At 38.6% G+C, this 19,936-nt stretch overlaps 1 protein-coding gene across 1 annotated transcript in view; it reads left to right on the top strand.

The window, feature by feature from the left end:
• Positions 1 to 3,919: 3,919 nt before the first annotated feature.
• Positions 3,920 to 19,936, top strand: part of Acmsd (aminocarboxymuconate semialdehyde decarboxylase) — a 49,279-nt gene continuing 33,262 nt past the window's right edge. Inside the window, exons 1-2 of the mRNA XM_076866558.1 lie at positions 3,920 to 3,976; positions 13,368 to 13,412. Of these exons, the coding sequence (XP_076722673.1) occupies positions 3,920 to 3,976; positions 13,368 to 13,412 (102 nt within the window). The remainder of the gene's footprint in view (positions 3,977 to 13,367; positions 13,413 to 19,936) is intronic.

Genomic DNA, 19,936 nt, shown 5'->3' with positions numbered 1-19,936 from the left:
ACAGATATACAAGCCAGGGATACAGATAGTCTCTAGAAGCTAGAAAGACAATGAATTCTTTTCTAGAGACTTCAGCAGGTACTAGGTGTGGTGGAGCATGCCTGTAATTCCCGCAGCTCAGGAGGCTGAGACAGGAGAATTGTACGTTCAAAGTCAGCCTCAGCAATTTAGCAAGGCCCTAAGTAACTTAGTGAGATACTGTCTCAAAATAAAAAATAGAAAGAGCTGGGGATGTGGCTCAGTGGTTAAGCACCTGAGTTAAATTCCTAGTACTGAAAGAGAGAGACAGACAGACAGACTTCGGTAGGAACACAGCCCTGCTCATTTATTTAAGACCTCTGACCTCCTGATCTATGTAAGAATAAATATGTACTGTTTTAAATCACTAAAATTTTGGCAATTTGTTAGCAACAAATGCCTTGAATGGATTACTAGTAGAAAACTGTAGATGTCAAAGTTTCTGGGCAACAGTGGAGAAGGCTCAAAAGGGAATAAGGACAATTAGAAACTGGAGGGGAGAGGATCCTTGTTACACAGATACAGATACAGGTTCTGGTACCTGAAAGTGAGGTGCTGCTATAACAAATACAGAAAAATGCGCAAAGTAGGGCTGCAGATGGAGCTCAGTGGTAGAGTGCTTGCCCTGCATGTGTAGGGAACTGGGCTTGATACTCAGCACCACATTTAAAAAATGAATAAATAAAGTTATTGTATCTATCTACAACTAAAAATATTTTCAAAAATATGGAGTTGGGCAGAGAGTGGAAGAATACTGAGTGCCTGATATAAAAATCCTAGATTGCACCTTTTTCTATAAGTGGCCTAAGGTAATCTGTGGTTCGATACTCTCTTGACCAAGAAAACCCTGAAAAATCATGCAGATTGAGAGATTCAATTCTTCACGTTCACTTTAAGAACACCAGTGAAACTTCCCACGCCATTGAGGGTATGTATATCTGAAAAAAACACCAAATGTCTGAAAGTTGTCACTTAAAGAAGCAGTGTGTGATTTCAGCATTACCACAGGGCAGTTGAGAAGTACACCCAGGTCAAACGGTGTAGCTGAACTCAGGGTCAGTGACCCAAAAAGAGTGCTGAATTTGTGCTGCACATTCTTAAACATGCAGAGAAATGTTGAACTTAAGGGTTTAGACGCAGATTCTCTGGTCATCGATCATATCCTGGTGAACAAAGTGCCCAAGATGACTGCCAAACTTACAGAGTTCAGGGTCGGATGAATCCATACATGAATTTCCCAAGCCAAATTGAGATGATCCTCCCTGAAAAGGGACAAACTGTCCCAAACCAGAGGAGGAGATTGCATGGGGGTGGGGGATGGGAAGACATCCCCTGAAGAAACTGAAGAAACAAAAACTTATGGCATGGGAATAGATATAATATAAAATAAGTGTAAATAAGTTTATTTAAAATCCTAGATTGCCTTGAACAGACTGTGAGTAGAAATTTAAATGTGGGTGTTAAAGTTTCCTCCAGACAGGGCTCAAATGGTAGTGAGGAGTTTGATACAGGGGAATACATATCTCAACAGTGGTAAGGGCTCGGATTGGAATGGAGATGCATAAGAAACTGGAAGAGAGGGACTCCTTGTTATTCAGTGGCAGAAAACTTAGCTCAATTGTGTACCCTACAATTATGTGGAAATCAGAACTTGTAAGTGATGAAATTGGATGTTTACTTGAGAATATTTCCAAGCAAAATAATTAAAGGCACATCCTGGTTTTTCTTGCTGCTTATTGTAAATGCAAGAGGGAAAGGATTGACTGAAATACTGGTTTGCCCAAAGGAACCAGGACTTAATGATTGAAATCTTCAGATTGGTAAAAGATATGTTGGTAAAAGATAATATTAGTAATACTGGTAAAAGATAATATTAGGAGATTCACTGTCAATAGAGCATGAACTGGAAATAAAAGGCAAGGCTATGGCTGCACAAAATTTTGCTAGTGCCTAAGATAAACATTAGTAGTAGTATTAATATTATTTTTAGTATTTAACTTATCCAAATTGTCTTATACGATTACACAGGGGGGTTTTTTTGTTCCCCCTTCAATCCTGCATTTCAGACTATCTTTCCAGAGTCATTCTCCTTATTTCTAGAAATAAGTTTTAAAACATAGTTTTAGAAATTCCTTATGTGAGAGTCTTTTGGAAGCAAACTCAGTTCTAATCTACAAATGTCTTTACTCTTCCCCCATTGTTAATATAAAATTGTACAAGGTGTACAATGTAGCTTGACAATTAATGTCTCTTGGCCTTTTCAACAAACTATTCTATTGTTCTATGGTTCCCATCATTGCTGCAGTTTTGAAGGCATTCTCTTTCTCTCTAGGATCTTATCTTAATTACTGGTGGTTCTGTAGTTTCATTACAAAGTTTTAAATATGAATTTCTCTTTATTAATTCTTTTTTTTTAAATATTTTATTTACATTTTTAGTTTTCAGCAGACACAACATCTTTGTTTGTATGTGGTGCTGAGGATCGAACCCGGGTGGCACACATGCCAGGTAAGTGCGCTACTGCTTGAGCCACATCCTCAGCCCCTCTTTATTAACTCTTAATGATATAAATTTTGGAGCCACACTGGGTTCAAATTCAGTCTCTACTATATACTATTGAGGGCCATGAATGAGTTATGCAACTACTCTGTACTTCAGTTTTCTCTTCTATAAAATGGATATTGTTCATAACAATGTTATGGGCACTAAATGAACTATTATGATTGAAATGCTTAAAACAGTGCCTGTTCCATAGGAAATACTCTAAAAGTACTGGCACTTACTCTGGGTTTTGGCATGTGCCTCTGTACTAAAGGCTCACTCATTGGGTTTTAAATCACCAAACTTTTTAAAAATGGAATTTGAGAATTTCCTTTCAAGCTGAGAATCATTTACAAATACATAAGTTATAATTTACCCACAATCTAGTTAAATTATAGCAGGAAGACTTTTTGACTACTTAGTCCTATACTATAGGGACTGAGCTGGGGAGAACATCTCCAAGCAGGTTTAAGGCTTTGCCAGGAACCCTGGGCTCCCTTAAACATGTTAGGTTTTCCAGGAAGAGGAAAAGCTCTCCCCAGCTGCCAAGATAACCCCCAATAGAAATAGCTACTGTCTTTTTCCCCCTAAGCTTTGGCTGTGTGCAATTATCTGCTATAGAATATATATAGCTTATCTCTCTTTCAGCCTTGTATCCTCAGTGCATGTTAGCTTTCAATATAGGTTTGTTAAATGCATGCAAGAATGAATGAATGAACAAATAAGTGAAGAAACAATACAGGGAAAGCTTATAGGAAGAGTGGATAATTTCTATAATTTAAAAATAAAGATGAAACTTCCTCTCAACATGATAAATTTTCATGAACAAACCACTTGTTAAAATATTATTTAAAGACATGGAAATAACTAAACAAAAAAGCAAAAGCAGTAAAACTGGTTGCTTTTAGGGAGTAAAAACAAATTAAAGAAGATGTGAATCAGAAGCCTTCTGTGTTATTTTTAACCATGTACTATTTGAGTTTTAACCATATACCTTAATAAAATCATAATATTTAAATATAAAACTAGTCTTGCTATTGACTTACTGTAGCCCAAAGCAGCCTGAAGTATTTTTGAACTCAGAGGTTGAGTACGATTCTTTTTTTTTTTTCTTTTCTTTTAATTTTGTGCTGAGTTCTGCTTACCAAAGAGTGTTGACCCAAAGCCAGGTTGGTAAACAAAATTTTAAACTTTAATAGGGCAGTTCCAATAGACTAAGACAGTGCTGGCCAGGCCTCTTGACTGGTACCTGAAGGTAGCAATAAAGAGACTGAGTAAATCAATCAACTCCATCGCTTTTGTGGAGATCTCTTGATACCAAATTTTCTTCTTTTACACAGTCCCCTCTGATACTGTGAAGATGAAAATTGACATCCATAGTCATATTCTACCAAAAGAATGGCCAGATCTAGAAAAGGTAATTATAACCAATTTGCTGAATTATTTCTGGAACTTCTCCAAGGTTTCTCAATTCCTCTATTTATAGACCTTTCTCTTATTTGGGAAATTAGATGTTGTGTTTCTTTGCTCTAGGGATGATTTTAAATGTCTTGGGAGCTCTAATTTCCTCATTTAAAAAAATGACTTTCATATTTATTTTGAAAAAGCATCAGATCAATGAAATAATTGTCTTCTCAATATCTCTTTTTCCCCTCAAATAAATTATTTTTTTAACATTCTGGACAATTTAAACAGGGCAGATTTACTTCCTTTTAAATCACATATTCAGCTGCTGGAAAGATACATGCTGATTACAGAATCTAATGTTACAATTACTATTAAAAATGGAATGTGATAAGTTTCAAGGACTTCCAAAATCTCTCTCTCTTTTCCAAAATATTTAAAATAAGCTTTAGAAGCACCAGGAAATAGCTTTGTGAAAAAAATTTTTGTCTATTTTAGGACACTGTCTGAAACCTTTCCTTTTTGATTTTTAAGCTGTAAATCCTTGTTATGAAGAACTGGGAAGTAGGTATATCAAAACCCTAGAATAAATGACATGAAATCTTTGCACGAGAGTATCTCCAAAGAGTATTCTCTAGGTTGCTCCATACACGGAAATTTTCTTTTTTGATTAAGGACTTTTGAATGAGTACTAAAAGAGAAAAGCAGGGAACATGAAGAAAACTTTAAATTGGCTAGAAGTTTACTCAGGCTTTCTATCAGGTGTTAGCCAATCTTCAGCATTCTGGTAGTACTTTTATATCCCTGATAACATTTCATCTTTTTTATCCCAAATGAGGTAAAATGAATTAACCCAAATTCTAATTGAAATGTGGCCTGTTGGCCAGGCATGGTGGCGTATGCCTATAATCCCAGTGGCTCCGAAGGCTGAGGCAGGAGGACCAGAAGTTCAAGGCCAGCCTCAGCAAAAGCAAGGCTGTAAGCAACTCAGTGAGACCCTGTCTCTAAATAAAATACAAAATAGGGCTGGGGATGTGGCTCAGTGGTTGAGTGCCCCCTGAGTTCAATCTCTAGTATCCCTGCACCCAAAAAAAATGTTGCTGTACAAGCAATCTTTCCATAGTTGTCTACTACATGATTGTTGATCTTAAGTGTTTCTTTGTTCATTGGTATCTTAGGTAAAATGTGTAGCAGAAACATAGACCAAAAAATACAAATGATGCTGAACTACTACAGCTAGTGGTAAAAGCAAACCCTACGAATCTTCCCCCTACAAAAGGAGTCTAAATGGTTTCATGGGAACATGCTGTTCTCCACGCCATTGTCATCCTCCTATCTTATTAAAGCACAAATACCACCTCATGATGCTAATCTTTTTATGAAGCAAACACTCAGCTACTTCACAGGAGCACTGGATTGTTTGGAAGTTGTGATGTAGTTTCTTATTTCCTATGGTGCTTGCCATTTTCTACCCCTCACTTATGAGTAGTTACCAGGAATGACACAATCAATAAATTAATTTATGATACAGATAATGAAAAGAATATATTATACTTCTTAATCTGACAGTTTTCAAAATTTCTAGGTATTTAGCATGTGATATTTTATAAATAGCTCTTGATCTATTCCCACCAAAGAGTGTTAACTCCAACATTCCAGCTATTCTCTTTATTAATATCAAAGAACATCTACATGAAATGCTTTGGGAGTTACCTTGGCGGTCTCCAGAGGACATTGCCCACCTGTACCTGAGAGAGCTAACCAGCACAATCCATCCATCTAGAGAAGTCATAGCAACAGGTATCCCAAGCTCTATGGCATCCACCTCCTTGTCCTGACAAGGATTTTGAGGCTTAGAAAGTGAGATGGGCTGGATGTTTGTGTCTCTTCCAAGTTCATATGTTGAAATCCTAGCTTCAAAGGCAATAGTACTAGGAAATGAGGCCTTTGGGAAGTGATTATGTCATGTGAGCAGAGCCCTTGTGAATGGAACAGTGCTCTTACAAACTAGGCCCCAGGAAGCTTGCTTATTCTTTCTACCATGAGGACTCAGCAAGAAGGCGCCATCTAGGAACCAGGAATGAACCCTCACCAGACACCAAATCTCCCAGAGATGTATCTTGGGCTTCCAGCTTCCAGAAATGTGAGAAATAAATATCTGTGGTTTATAAGCCATCGCTTGATGGCATTTTGTTATAGCAGCTCAAATGGAAAATAGAGAGCTAGCTCGTCACAGTTAAAATGCTTTTATCACTAAGGAAGAATTTTCAGTTTCTTTCAGAGGCAAGTGTGTGGTAGTCGTAAAAAGAGGAACCAGTCTGTTCCGTCTGTACTTGTCGCATTCTTAGTGTGGAATTTGGACTTAAAACCAAGCTTCAGAAACCCCTGAACTGTTTTAAATCATTGCTCATTTTTTTCTGGGGAACATAAGCTCCAGCCTTCTTGGGGGAAAAAAAAAAAAATGGTTGTCTTCTTACTAAACTAGGCCCCAATGAGACATTCCCTCTGAACACTGGAAGCTGTTCCTAAATAAGCCACATGTATAAAGGCCTTTTTCCCCAGCTAGAAGACTCACAGGGGCCTAGAATGGAGCCTCCTCTTTGCAGAGTAGAGAGAGTTTTCTATCTGTACTCTGGGCCACAAGCTCACTTCCCATAACCTACCTCCTACTACCAAACCTGCTCCATTTAAGCAAGACCTTAGCACCTAGGTCTGACAATTTCTAGGTATCCTGCCTTATGCAAGGCCCTAAAAGCCTTGTTTAAACTACTTTAAACAATGGGATGAAGAGCACGTGGTACATAGATTGTGCCCTAAAAATTTCCCAAGCAGTTGTCCTGCTGACTCTTGACACTGCCTCCCCTTCTATTCTCAGCCATTGCCTTGAAACAGGGAGAGGTGTTTTGCCCACTATGCAGGCTTCCTCTTATCCATCAGTCTCACATGCTGCAAACACATAGATGACATGCTTCATCAAAATAACAATGATAATAATAATGGTCATGACACTTTGTGCTTCCAGGGACAGAGACCAGAGATGAATATTCAATTCATATAAAACCTTGTAACATGTATATAATATTTATGTTAAAAGGGTTAATGCCCTTTTTATATTGTTCTTAATTTTCATTTATTATATATGACAATAGAATGCATTACAATTCACATTACACATATAGAGCACAATTTTTTATATCTCTGGTTATACACAAAGTAGAATCACATCTTTCATACACGTACTTAGGGTAATGTTGACCATCGCATTCCACCGTCTTTCCTTCACCCATGCCCCCTCCTTTCCCCTCCCTCCCCTTTTCCCCTTTGCCATATCTAGAGTTCATTTAATTCTCCCACCGCCACCCCCACCACAGCATATTATAAATCAGCACCCTTAATCAGAGAAATCATTTGGCATTTGGTTTGGGGGGATTGGCTAATTTCTCTTAGCATTATATTCTCCAGCTCCATCCATCTACCTGCAAATGTCATGATTTTACTCTCTTTTAATGCTGAATAATATTCCATTGTGTATATATACCACATTTTCTTTGTTCATTTATCTACTGAAGGGCATCTAGGTTGGTTCCACAGTTCAGCTATTGAGTTGTGCTGCTATAAACATTCTGTGTTTATAGCATATCATGCTGTGTCATGATAGTATTCTGTTTTTATGTCCTTTGGGTACAGACGAAGGAGAGGGATAGCTGGATCAAATGGTAGTTCCGTTCCCAGTTTTCCAAGGATTCTCCATATTGCTTTCTATATTGGCTGCACCAATCTAAAGTACCACCAGCAGTGTATGAGTGTGCCTTTTGCCCCACGTCCTCGTCAACACTTATTGTTGTTTGTATTCTTAATAGCTGCCATTCTGACTGGAGTGAGATGAAATCCTAGAGTAGTTTTGATTTGCATTTCTCTAATTGCTAGGGATGTTAAACATTTTTTCATGTATTTATTGATTTGATTGTATATCTTCTTCTGAGAATTGTCTGTTCGATTCCGTAGCCCATTTATTTATTGGATTATTTGTTTTTTTGACGTTATGATTTTTGTATTCTTTATATATTCTAGAGATTAGTGCTCTATCTGACATGTGTGTGGTAAGAATTTGTTCCCAATAAGCAGGCTCTCTATTCACCTCACTGATTGTTTCTTTTGCTGAGAACCAGCTTTTTAGTTTGAATCCATCCCACTTATTGATTCTTTTTTTTTTTTTTTAAAGAGAGAGAGAGAATTTTTTTTAATATTTATTTTTTAGTTTTCGGCGGACACAACATCTCCGTTTGTATGTGGTGCTGAAGATCGAATGGGGGCCGCACGCATGCCAGGCGAGCGCGCTACCTCTTGAGCCACATCCCCAGCCCCCACTTATTGATTCTTGATATTAATTCTTGTGTTATAGGCGTGTTATTAAGGAAGTTGGGGCCTAATCCGACATGATGGAGATTTGGGCCTACTTTTTCTTCTAATAGACGCAGTGTCTCTGGTTTAATTCCTAGGTCCTTGATCCACTTTGAGTTGAGTTTTATGCATGGTGAGAGATAGAGGTTTGATTTGTTTTGTTGCATATGGATGTCCATGTCATTAACCCTTTTTGATAGAGATGAAGGACTTGATATTCAGAAATGAACCCAGAGCTGCATGGGAACACAGTAGTTCTTCCAGAGCATCACCATTCCATCCAACTTGAAAAAGCTGAAAAGGGAGCATATTACTATTTTAAGGGATGTCCACTCTTCCCTGTGTTCCCCCACTTCTCCCCTTGACAACCAGCCTGCCCCCGCAACTTGTCACTTTCACATAAACCAACCAAGGGCAGCTTTGTCACAGGGTAATTGGAACCTGGCTTCCAGCCCCAGGTCAAGCAATTAAATCTGTTATGTGTTAGAGGTTTAAAGCTAGTGATGAAACTACTGGCCCCAAACAACCACATTGACCAACCAAGATCAGTGAAATAAATAGAGACACATCTAAATGGGACTAGGATTTTTCTCCCTGACCCCTCGTTTTTAGTCTATATGATCAGAGAAGAATGTGTAGTAATGAAATATTAACTATAGCAGAGTTCCATCTTCAAATTGTTTTTTAGTGGGGAAAATATTATTTTAAAAATCAATCTTTGATCTTTTCTCACTATGTTTTCAATAAAAAAATGAAAAGAAAAAGCCAGAACTATTTTTATTTGAAATGATGAAGTCCCTTTAGAAAAAGTAATGTCTCCTTTCAAACCGACCTTCCCTTTTTAAATATTAATAGACACACCTCCACAACTTTGACCTCATGGAATGAAGAAACTAAAAAGCGAATAAACACACTCATGCTGATGATTAACTAATGGTTACAAAGAACCAGGATTTAAGATATCTTTCATTTTCACTTGCTAACAATGATTTTAGTCAGAGTTACAAGTCAGGATCCTTTTTAAAAATTTGAGGTGAGAAGTCAACAGATTCAGGGGAACTTAATTAAATGGTTTCTGATGAATCAGGACCCACATTCTCTGCTGTCACAAAAGGAGGATCCTGATCCAAGAAGCCATAGTGAAAGATGTTTCAGGTTGATCTACCATGAGATTATTCATAACAACAATGATTATGGTAAGGTTTGGGCTTTTTCTTCAGTTGGGCTTTGTTGATCCCCCTACTCTATGTGCAATAGTAGGTCTTGCAAAGATTTTTCTAGTTTTAAATGGGGTAAAAAAAAAATCTGGCCTTTAATTTAAAAGCATATATGTGTATCTCCTTTCATTGGCAATGATTTAACTACACTTGTTCAAGGTAAAATTTTCAGAGACAAAAATCCCAGGCATAATTTGACTTTTAAACAACTGCTCTCAGGAAATAGGTAACCGACTACCCAGGAGGTTCATTATTCACCATGTGAAGATGTGAGGTCTTAAGAACATTGAAAATGTCATTCAGGAGCCAGGCTCAGTGGTACACAACTATAATCCCAGCTACTCAGGAGACTGAGGCAAGAGGACTGCTTGAGCCCAAGAGTCTCAGCAATACAGTGAGACCCTGTCTCAAAAAAAAAAAAAAAAAGACATTCAGTCCATCCACTCTGATGTGTGTGTGTGTGTGTGTGTGTCCTGCACATAAAACTAAATTCCCTTAGTTTTTTAAAACTTGCTTTTTCATTTGTCATGCTATAAATACCTATGGGACACTGGCCAGTGTCAATCAAACCCTTTCAGATTGTCAATGTCTCCTGGCATATGCTCTGACTAAACCACTTCCAGAGTCATACTTGAGACCCCAAATTTGACACAATCCAGAATGAGAGATGGAAGACTGTGTGGAGCCCAGATCTTGGGTAGAATAGAGTTGCCCTAAATAGGTTATTGGTTGGTAGAATAACTTCAATACTTTAAGCTTTTTAGGAAAGTGAGGGAGAAACACAGAGTGACAAAGTCTCCTTCTTTCATAACCTTCCTTAGTGTCTGACCTCAGTGTATTCTACCTAAGGCTGTCATTATAACTGCCATCCCCATCAGCATCACCAACTGCCATACATCACCTCCTCCTCTACTACCACTCCTGCTGCCATTATTGTTGCTATGACCACCACCATCACCACCACTGGTATCACCACTGCCACCATACTGACAACCACAGCCACTACCATTACCATCTCACTCCCCGTACCCCTGCCATTGCAACCACTGCCAACTCTAGCAACACTATTAGCAACCATCACTTTCCCTCCACCACCTCCATGATCACCACCCATATAATTAGCTTTGATAAAAGCCAAACCTGATGTCAATAGCTTTATATGCATTATCTCAGTTAATTCCCATAACACCCTATATCTCAGCTATGCTTGTTAGTCTCCATTTTGCATGCAAGGAAACAGAAACTTGGAGATGTTAAATTACTTCAACAAAGTCAAGTACCTTGGACATGATTTGTTGGATGTGGCCAGATTCATCCCTCAGCTCTGCCTCCCTGTTCTTCTCCAAATGCAATACACCTCTAACCTGGTCACATATGGATTAAGGTTCTCTAGAGAATTAAGAAACAGTAACAGTGAGGGAAGAATAAAGGAAGTAAAGCGAGAGAGAGGAAAGAAGGAAATACAACCTTTTCTTCTACACCAAAGATAAGATTTCAATGACAAATGTTCAATTCAAGAGCACATTGTTAGTCTCAAATTTACTCTAAAGTGTAACTAACAGAAGTCATATTCTATTCCTTCCTCCAACATATGTCTCTTGACAGCTTTTTCCAAGGGAAGAGAAGGGTATAAAGGTATCGAATGCACAAAGAGAGGAAAGTGAGGGGTTGGGGGCATAGGCAGAGGAGCAAACTGGTACAGTTTCCCTTGCATGTTCAACCTGATAATCAGCAGGTCACTTGGGAGGAAGCATACAGATCTCCAAAGATAACATGATTATTTGGAGCTAACCTCAAGAACAGAAGCCTGTTGAGGTAGATCCTTGTCACAGATGAACACCTCTATGCTATACTGTGGTCCAGATCCAGACCTTCCCAGTCAATCTGGAGGTTAGAAGGAAGCTAGGAAGAGGGATCCATCAAAACCTCACTCTCTTCAGGTAACATTCCAGTGCCATGACATGAGAGCTAACCACTGTTACCTGACCTTACCCAACTACAAGTGAAAAATGGAAATGAAATTCAGCTTGCTTTATTCATCTACTTATTATTGCTGATAGTCTAAGGAGCTGGTGATAAGTTCTTTCACATAGCTGTCTCTTGCTTCTACACATTCCCTCCTTATATCATGCATTATGAATCATTCTTTGGAGCATAAAAATCCTGAATAAGAAGTTTCTCTCCAATCTGATACCAGTCTACCTTTCCAACCTCCCTCCCCTAATACCACCTGACCCAAGGTGTGGATCAGCATCCTCCTCCAGACTCCCAGAGAATATGGACAGCACTATCACAGTGCATCTCATACACTTGTACAGCTCTTCCATCACTTTTCCACTTGACCCCACCCTCTCAACATTCTGCTCCACATAGACAGAAATTGTCCTCCACTTTTATTTTCTTTGCCCCAGTAAGACTGGTCATGAGATTCCATGAGAGCTTGAACAATGAATGAGTGAACAAATAAAATATTATATGAGTCATATACACCTACATCCTTAGGAATTCAACAAATATTGAATAAGTGATACATTATTAGGCTTTCAATTTTTTAAATTTATGACTCCCAGGAAGAGCTATATTTTGTATATTATAAATCATGCAAACATTTACATATGTACAGAAAATTTTTATGAAACTAATACTACATGGGAGATATTATTCTATTCTTTTTCATTCTATTCCATTTCTTTACTATCTTATCTTGTGTTTTTAAAGAAGCAGACTTTGAATCAAGGATTCAAATGCAAGTACTTTACTTTGGAGATGATCTCAGGAACATGCAAGTGGGGAAGTAAGATAAGAAAAGCCAGGAAGCCAATAAAAGGTTTGTTATCCATTATAGAATGTGTACCTTGCCTCAGAGTTATCCTGCCCAGGACTGGAGTACTAGTGTATTCAGTATTTTTATATTCAACTTTTCTCAGTCATTGGTTGAGAGCTGCTGGGCAGATGGCAAGGGTAGACTAATTTCCTGGTACTTCCTACCTGTTAGAAGGGGTGGATCAAAGAAGCTTTCATGGGAAGAAGAGAGATTCTTAAAGAAGTATAGACACTAGCATTTGGAGGTGGGCTGTTGTACCCCAGAGTATTAAAGGGAAGGAATATGAGTGGGATGCCGTTAGTATCTACAACACATACTATCTCATGATTTTAAAATGTCTAGGCCCCTAGTCACTGAATTGTTTTTATGATCTATTCATGGATTGCAACTCACAGTCTGAAGAGCAGTATATGTTCTAAAGAGTAATCCTTATGGTCCATGTACTCCCAGTACTGCATTAAATGATCTGATAGTACATATCCAAATATTCTGTGTTAATCTTTGCTTTAAAATTTCAAACTATATTAGGAAAAAAGATAAAACCAATGAGATGTAGAATTTTCTTTCTGTATAAATATATTTAAAGGAAAATGTATATTGAAATATATATATATTTTTTGGTACCAGGAATTGACCCCAGGGGCACTTAACCACTGAGCCACATCCCCAGTCCTTTTTGTATTTTATTTATAGACAGAGTCTCACTAATTGTTTAGGGCCTTACTAAATTGCTGAGACTGGCTTTGAGCTCAAGATTTTGAGCCTCTGGGATTATAGACGTGCACTACCTCACGCAGCTTGAAATATAAATATTGAATAGTGATACATGGGGATGGAGGGACAAATGGAAAGATAATGTCTAAAAGGATGGAGTTTAGGCTACTTTGCCCTGAGGATGTGTCATTTATTGCAATCCTCTCTTCTTTGCTTTTTAAGCCTAATTGTACTTCTCTCCACTACAGAGATTCGGCTATGGAGGCTGGGTACAGCTCCAACACCATGGCAAGGTAAGTTTTTCCCAAAGCATGAGTATGAGCAGGATGCAGGGACATCCTGAGCATTAAGATACTTTATTGCAGGCTGGGGCTTCAGGGAACTCAGCTCTCCTGCCTTCGCATTAACTTGCAGTAGGGAAGGAAACAGTACCACTATTTTTCAGAATTATTAGGAGAAAAGGGGGTGACTTCAAATAGTGGTATTTAGGAAGATAAAATTGGAATTCGAGAACACATTGAAAAATGACTTCCCTGCCCCTCTCTCTTTTGGCCTAGAACCAATTTTGGCATTTATTGCTATGCCTCAAGGGTTATCACAGTATATTAAGGCTGACCAAATAAATGGAACAATTAAGTTTGAGCACAAGCTTGAGAAATTAAACATTGGAGACAAAGGGGAGAAGCCACTGTTATTAAGGGCTGAGATTAATACAAAAAAAGGGAAGATATAGGGCAAAGAATTCTGCAAATAATGAGGCCTGAGAGTGATCTGGGACTCCAGACCTGCACAGAGTTCAGGTCTGACCTCATTTTCAGATGCCCTGAGCTTCTAGCTAGAATATGGACATGACTAACATGCCCTGGTGCAGTCATGGTCTGGAAAGAGTATGCACAGGGTCAACCCAAAGCAATGTGGTAAGGATAAGAGAGCCTTTGCTAAAGGACACAGATTTGAACACCAAAGACTGGGAAAGGCCTCCTGGAGAAAGTGATACCCATCCTGACTCTTGAAGCAGGGGTACAGGCAGGGTTGCTCAATGAGTAAAGGAAACAGTTTTCCATTAAAAAAAAGAAGAAGAAGAAGAAGTCAGGGACCAAAGTCATGGAAATAGTAAACTTGTAAGCCCAGAACTTAAGCACTAAGTTATAGCTGGAACAACCTGCTAGTCCCTGGATTAGCAGGTTCAGCATCACCTGGGAACCCAGGAGAAATACAAATCAGGGGGCCACACCACCAACCTTCCAAATCAGGAACTTTGCAGGGGGATATGGGAAAAAGGCTGTCCATTTTAACAAGCCTCCTAGTGATTCTGCTGCACACTCAAGTTTGAGTACCCCTGGCTCATATATTCACTTAATAATTTTTATTGAAGCCTGCTTTATGCCAGGCCCATCCACCAAGGAAATAGGAATATGCTGATGAACAAGACAGAGATGGTTCCTACCCTTATGGTGCGAAAATTCTAAGGGGACATGAGAAATTTAGATAATGGAATAAAAAAAAATGATGCTTCAATAAAGAGTGACAGGCTGGCTGGCTGGTCAGTGACCTGTTAAAGACTTGGAAGAGGGTTGGGGTTGTGGCTCAGTGGTAGAGCTCTTGCTTTGAATGTGTGAGGCACTGGGTTCAATTCTCAGCACCACATATAAATAAAACATAAAGGTCCATCAACAACTAAAATAAATAAAATTTTTTAAAAAGACTTGGAAGAAAGGAAAGCAAAACCTGAAGGAACACCGAAGGTCTTCAAGTGGGGAACAGTCAATGTGTTCAAGGAACGAGAAAGAAGGGCAATGTGGCTGGAATGCTGTGTGAGGAAGAGATGGTAGGAAATGGATCCATTATATAGGGACTTAAGGACTTAAGACTTAAGTTTGGAATTCATTCTCAAAACAATGCAAATTCTTTGAAAAAAAATTTTTAAGAGAGAGAGAGAGAATTTTTTTAATATTTATTTTTTTAGTTTTCGGCTGGCACAACATCTTTGTTTGTATGTGGTGCTGAGGATCGAACCCGGGCCGCACGCATGCTAGGTGAGCACGCTGCCGCTTGAGCCACATCCCCAGCCCCTGAAAATTCTTAATGACTTTAAATTCTTAACGACTTTAAAACCTTGCTCTATGGAGCATAGACAGAGGCAGGCAAAAGTTTGGGGAACAAAGTGGTGGGAAGGAGCTGGAGAAGGCAGGTTGAAGCATCATCAGACAGGGCCTTGAAGGACTTAGGGGTTTAGGTCCTAAAATTGGCTTAAGCCTTTGTACTTGACCCTGAAGGCAGTGGGAAATCAGGAAAGAGTTTTCAACACTGCTACACTCTCCCATTCCCAATACTAGTTGCTAGCTGGAGAGCTGGTTCTCTCTGCTGGTCTTAAGTATCTCCAAGGGAAGGTATGATATGAGTAGAGTTGAGTACAAGGAAACCCCCACTGGCGGAACAGGCAGCCTGTAGATATGTTTTTCCTTACTCCATGTCCCAGGTTGCAGTTTGTCCTCAATATTAGATATGAATGACTTTAATTTCATTTTGTTTTAATGTCAAGAGATTTCATAAACTTAGCAGCAGATCTCCAAAAGAAAACAAGAAGGAAAATATTTTCCTGTCATATCTACTGACCTACTTATCTCTGGCAAAACTGAGTACAATGGTTGCCCAATAGAACCAAACAGGAAACTCTTTTCCTTTCTCTCAGGGAGAAAGCAAAGCAAAACATAGCCAAATCTATATTTTTTATAATAACTGAAGTGACGGATGACAGTCACTAGAAAACAACATGAAAATGAATACCATTATGTAAATTAACCAAGAGCAATGAGACAATCCAGTATTTAGGATTTTAAAACTCTTTTGATTCTGCTACATTCTTTTGGTGAACAAATATATTCTGCCCTCATGATTGATTTACCTTAGAGATTTCTGTTCTCTGGAAGATCATTCCAAAACATTTCTCTGGTTTGCCCTATTTCTGTTTTTAACCTTTAGTTTTTTCAGTGCTCCTAGAATAAAGTCAGGAGAGGTAAAGCCTTGCTCAGAATTGTAAAATATAACTTGCCTTTTGGTTGAACATTTACAAAAAGACAAGTAACAAGTCAATGATTAGTATGATAACCTGCCAGAAGCTACACAGGATGGAGGTGAAACTGTGGCAAGAACACCTGAAATTATTTTAAAAGCTATTACTCAGAAAGGTAAACATAAGGCCCATTTCAAATCTGTAGGTCAGTAACATCTTAAAAATCCACTGAGTGTTTCTCAGAAACCTGAGGCCACAGATATACATGTGCAAACACCCCACCCCCAACACATAAAAATATACATTATACTTAGCATTTTCAAACACATACTTCTGCCTGATTCCCCACTGTTGTGGACTAAATATTTGTGTCCCACCCCCCAAATTCACATGTTGAAGCCCTAACCCCCAACAGATGGTATTTGAGTGAAAAGTAATTTGGTTAGATAAGGTCATAAGGGCTGCCCTCATGATGAGATTAGTGACTTATAGGACATACCAGAGAACTTGTATCCTCACCACTATATGAAGACACAGCATGAAGATAGCCATCTACAAGCAGGAAGAGGGTCCACCAGGAACTGAGTCAATGGGCACCTTGATCTTGAACTCCACAGCCTCCAGAACTATGAGAAATAAATGTCATTTAAACCACTCAGTCTAGGTATGTTGTTATAGTAGCCCAATCTAAGACATCCATTCACAGGGTACCTACCCAGGATTTTCCTTTTCACCTACATGAATAAATAATATACAGTCAGCAGTAATTTTGTGCTAAATGAGAAAAAGAAATAATAAATAGTAAGAGAGCTCAGAGAAGGTGGAGAGCCCAAGGCAGGGAGCAATTTTCAGGAAGATGAGGTATCATATAACTATAGTGCTAATGATCCAGTCTAGTGTTTGAAAACATGGGTTACAATACAACAATAAATCATAATACCAATAGAGTGAGTTAGGCAAGCTTAAAAAAAGGAAAATAGATCACAAAACAAAATAGCAAAATGCGTTGCTCATGGTAAGAGTAAATATTGTTTCATGAAATTTTTGTCTCAATTTGTATCTGTAGAAATAGATTTGGATGAGTACTCTGGGTCACAATGAAAGATCTCTTAATGTGAGCTCACAGCCAACACTGACTGAAAGCCATTGATCTAGCCCAATGCTCTCATCTCATATATTTACTGTTAAAATTAATTTATTACATAATGATTATTTGTGTAAATTCTCCTTTTTTAAACTTGAGCATTTAGAGATAAACCTACAATTCCTTTGGACCAGTACTCTGCATTCTCAAAAGTAATCCTCATTAACAGTTTGGTGGCTATCTTTCTAGATCTTTTCCGATGGTTTTATTTACATATATGTGCACCTATAGAAATGACATAGTATTTTTAATATGTTTAGATTCTTTTAAAACCTATCTCAATCAGGTTCCAAACAGAAAACAGATGGGAGAATTAAATTAGAATACTTTGAAAGTAGTTAAGAGACTATTTGTAAAGGTGTAGGCATGTGAGGAAATTACAGAGGTAGGCAGAGGTTAGTTCATGCAGGGTCTTACCAGCTGGATTAATGAGTTTAGACTTTATTTTCAGGGCAACGGGAATCTATTCAAGAGTTTTAAATGGGATAGTGGCAAGCTGGGGATTTAAAATCTTACTCTGTTTTGTGGACACTGGTTAAAGGGGTCAAAAGAGGGAGCAGGAAGATCCAATTGAGCAGTTGTTCAAGCATAGATAATGTGGGCTTAGACCATGGCTGGGCAGTGGAAGTAGAGAAATGTGGACCACTGCAGGCTATATTTTTGAGACAGAATTAATGATATTGGGAAGTGGATTGGGTGCTGGCATATCAGGCAAAGGGAATTGAAATTGTCTCAGTGCTGAGAAAAATAATACAGCCATCAAAGATAGAAGTGACCACACCAAGAAGACAAGCAAATCACAGAGAGAGATGAACAGGTTGAACACATCAAGTTTGAGGTAGTTGCAGTGGGGCCTTTGTGTGAAGCTGTCCTACAGAATGGTAGTATCTGGGAGGTGGAATGATTGGAGATTGCTTACTGTTGACAGGGTCTGGGTCATTCCTGCTAGCTCTACATCTCAAGCCCCACCAACATGGCAGCTTGCATAGTCTAGAGGGGTAGCCTGAATGGACTTTGGGGATAGGGGAGGAAAATGGAAACATGATGGTGAAATACTGAGTTTGAGGATGCATTTCTGATAACATTTGCAGTACCAGATATTAAAAGAGCATTATTTGTATTTATTTGTCAATAATAATAGGAGTTGAACTTAAGAATCAGTAGCTCCACAGGTTACTCTCTCTAGGAATCAGACTTTGAGACTGAAATTAGCATGCCTGAAGTATATCAGGAAGTGTTCTTAGTATAAACATCAGTAGAAGGGAAGAGAAGGAGAAAGGATCAACTAGAGGGCAACATTGAGCTGTTATGTAATCCCAATAGAGGCCTCAGCTGAACCTACTTGGAGCACTAAAGCTAACATTCAGAGTGGTTCCAAGTTGGCAGGGGGAGAGAGCAAAAGAGAGGGGCCTTTAGGGCTGGGTTATGGCTCAGTGGTAGAGTGCTTGTCTGGCATGTGTGAGGCACTGGGTTTGATCCTCACCATCACATAAATAAATAAATAAACAAACAAATGAAATAAAGATATTGTGTCCATCTACAACTAAAAAATATATAGTTTTTTTTTAAGGTGGGGGGGGGGGGCTTTATACCTCTACAGAAATCAGTCATTGGAATTGAGCTGCCCTGGACATGGAGCAGAACCATTTAAGAGTAGCAGTTCTCTTAAACCAAGGCAGTCCCCATGTGGGTCAGGAGTTGTCTGCTGCCAATACTCCCAGAATCTGGGAAAATTAAGTCCTTTTTTTCTGAAGAGGTCTGTGAGTGGCACAACATACCATCTGCCTTGAGAAGGACCTTAAATATTGCTTACCCTAAGCTCTTATTTTAAAGCATTAGAACCTGGGCTGGGGATGTGGCTCAAGCGGTAGCGCGCTCGCCTGGCATGCGTGCTGCCCGGGGTTCGATCCTCAGCACCACATACAAACAAAGATGTTGTGTCCGCCGAGAACTAAAAAATAAATATTAAAAAATTCTCTCTTTCTCCCTCCCGCCTCTCTCTCTTTCTCCCTCCCCCACTCTCTCTCTCTCCCACTCTCTTTAAAATAAATAAATAAATAAATAAATAAAGCGTTAGAACCTGATGTCCCAGAAGGATAAGTGGCTTACACATAGGATACAGGACTCCTGAAGGCCATAGTATCCCACTTTGCATTATACCATGCTACTCTGGCTTAAAAAAAATATATTAGAAGTAATTTTTAAATGTTTATCTGGATAGTAATGGTGGCTTGGGAAAATTCTTTAAATAAACTTGGTTTCCTTTTGAGAGTTTAGAAAAAAATGAGATTGGATTCTGATTACATTAATTAGAATGGCTTGTTTATTAGTTTAATTTAAGATCTTAGTTGATATAGAGGTCAGTGTTAAAAAAAAAAAAAAGGACTTAACCACACCCTTCATTTCTTACCATGGATTCAGCATGGAAAGAGAAATTTAGAAATGTAGAAAAAGAAATTTAGTGAATCAGATTTTCCTATCGTGTAAATTTTTATCATGTAAAGAGGGCATCCTTTCTCTGAAAAATATCAAACTCTTCAGAAAATTATGGTAATTAACTTTTGCCTACTAGATAGATACCAATTGCCAAATATCAGCCTGACGGGGTGGAAAATGGCTTCATATACTTGCGTTCTTGTCCCAGCTCTATACCAACTAAG

The sequence above is a fragment of the Callospermophilus lateralis genome, chromosome 9 (assembly GCF_048772815.1).
Source record: "Callospermophilus lateralis isolate mCalLat2 chromosome 9, mCalLat2.hap1, whole genome shotgun sequence".
Taxonomy (NCBI): domain Eukaryota; kingdom Metazoa; phylum Chordata; class Mammalia; order Rodentia; family Sciuridae; genus Callospermophilus; species Callospermophilus lateralis.
This window is presented reverse-complemented; position numbering and strand designations above follow the sequence as displayed.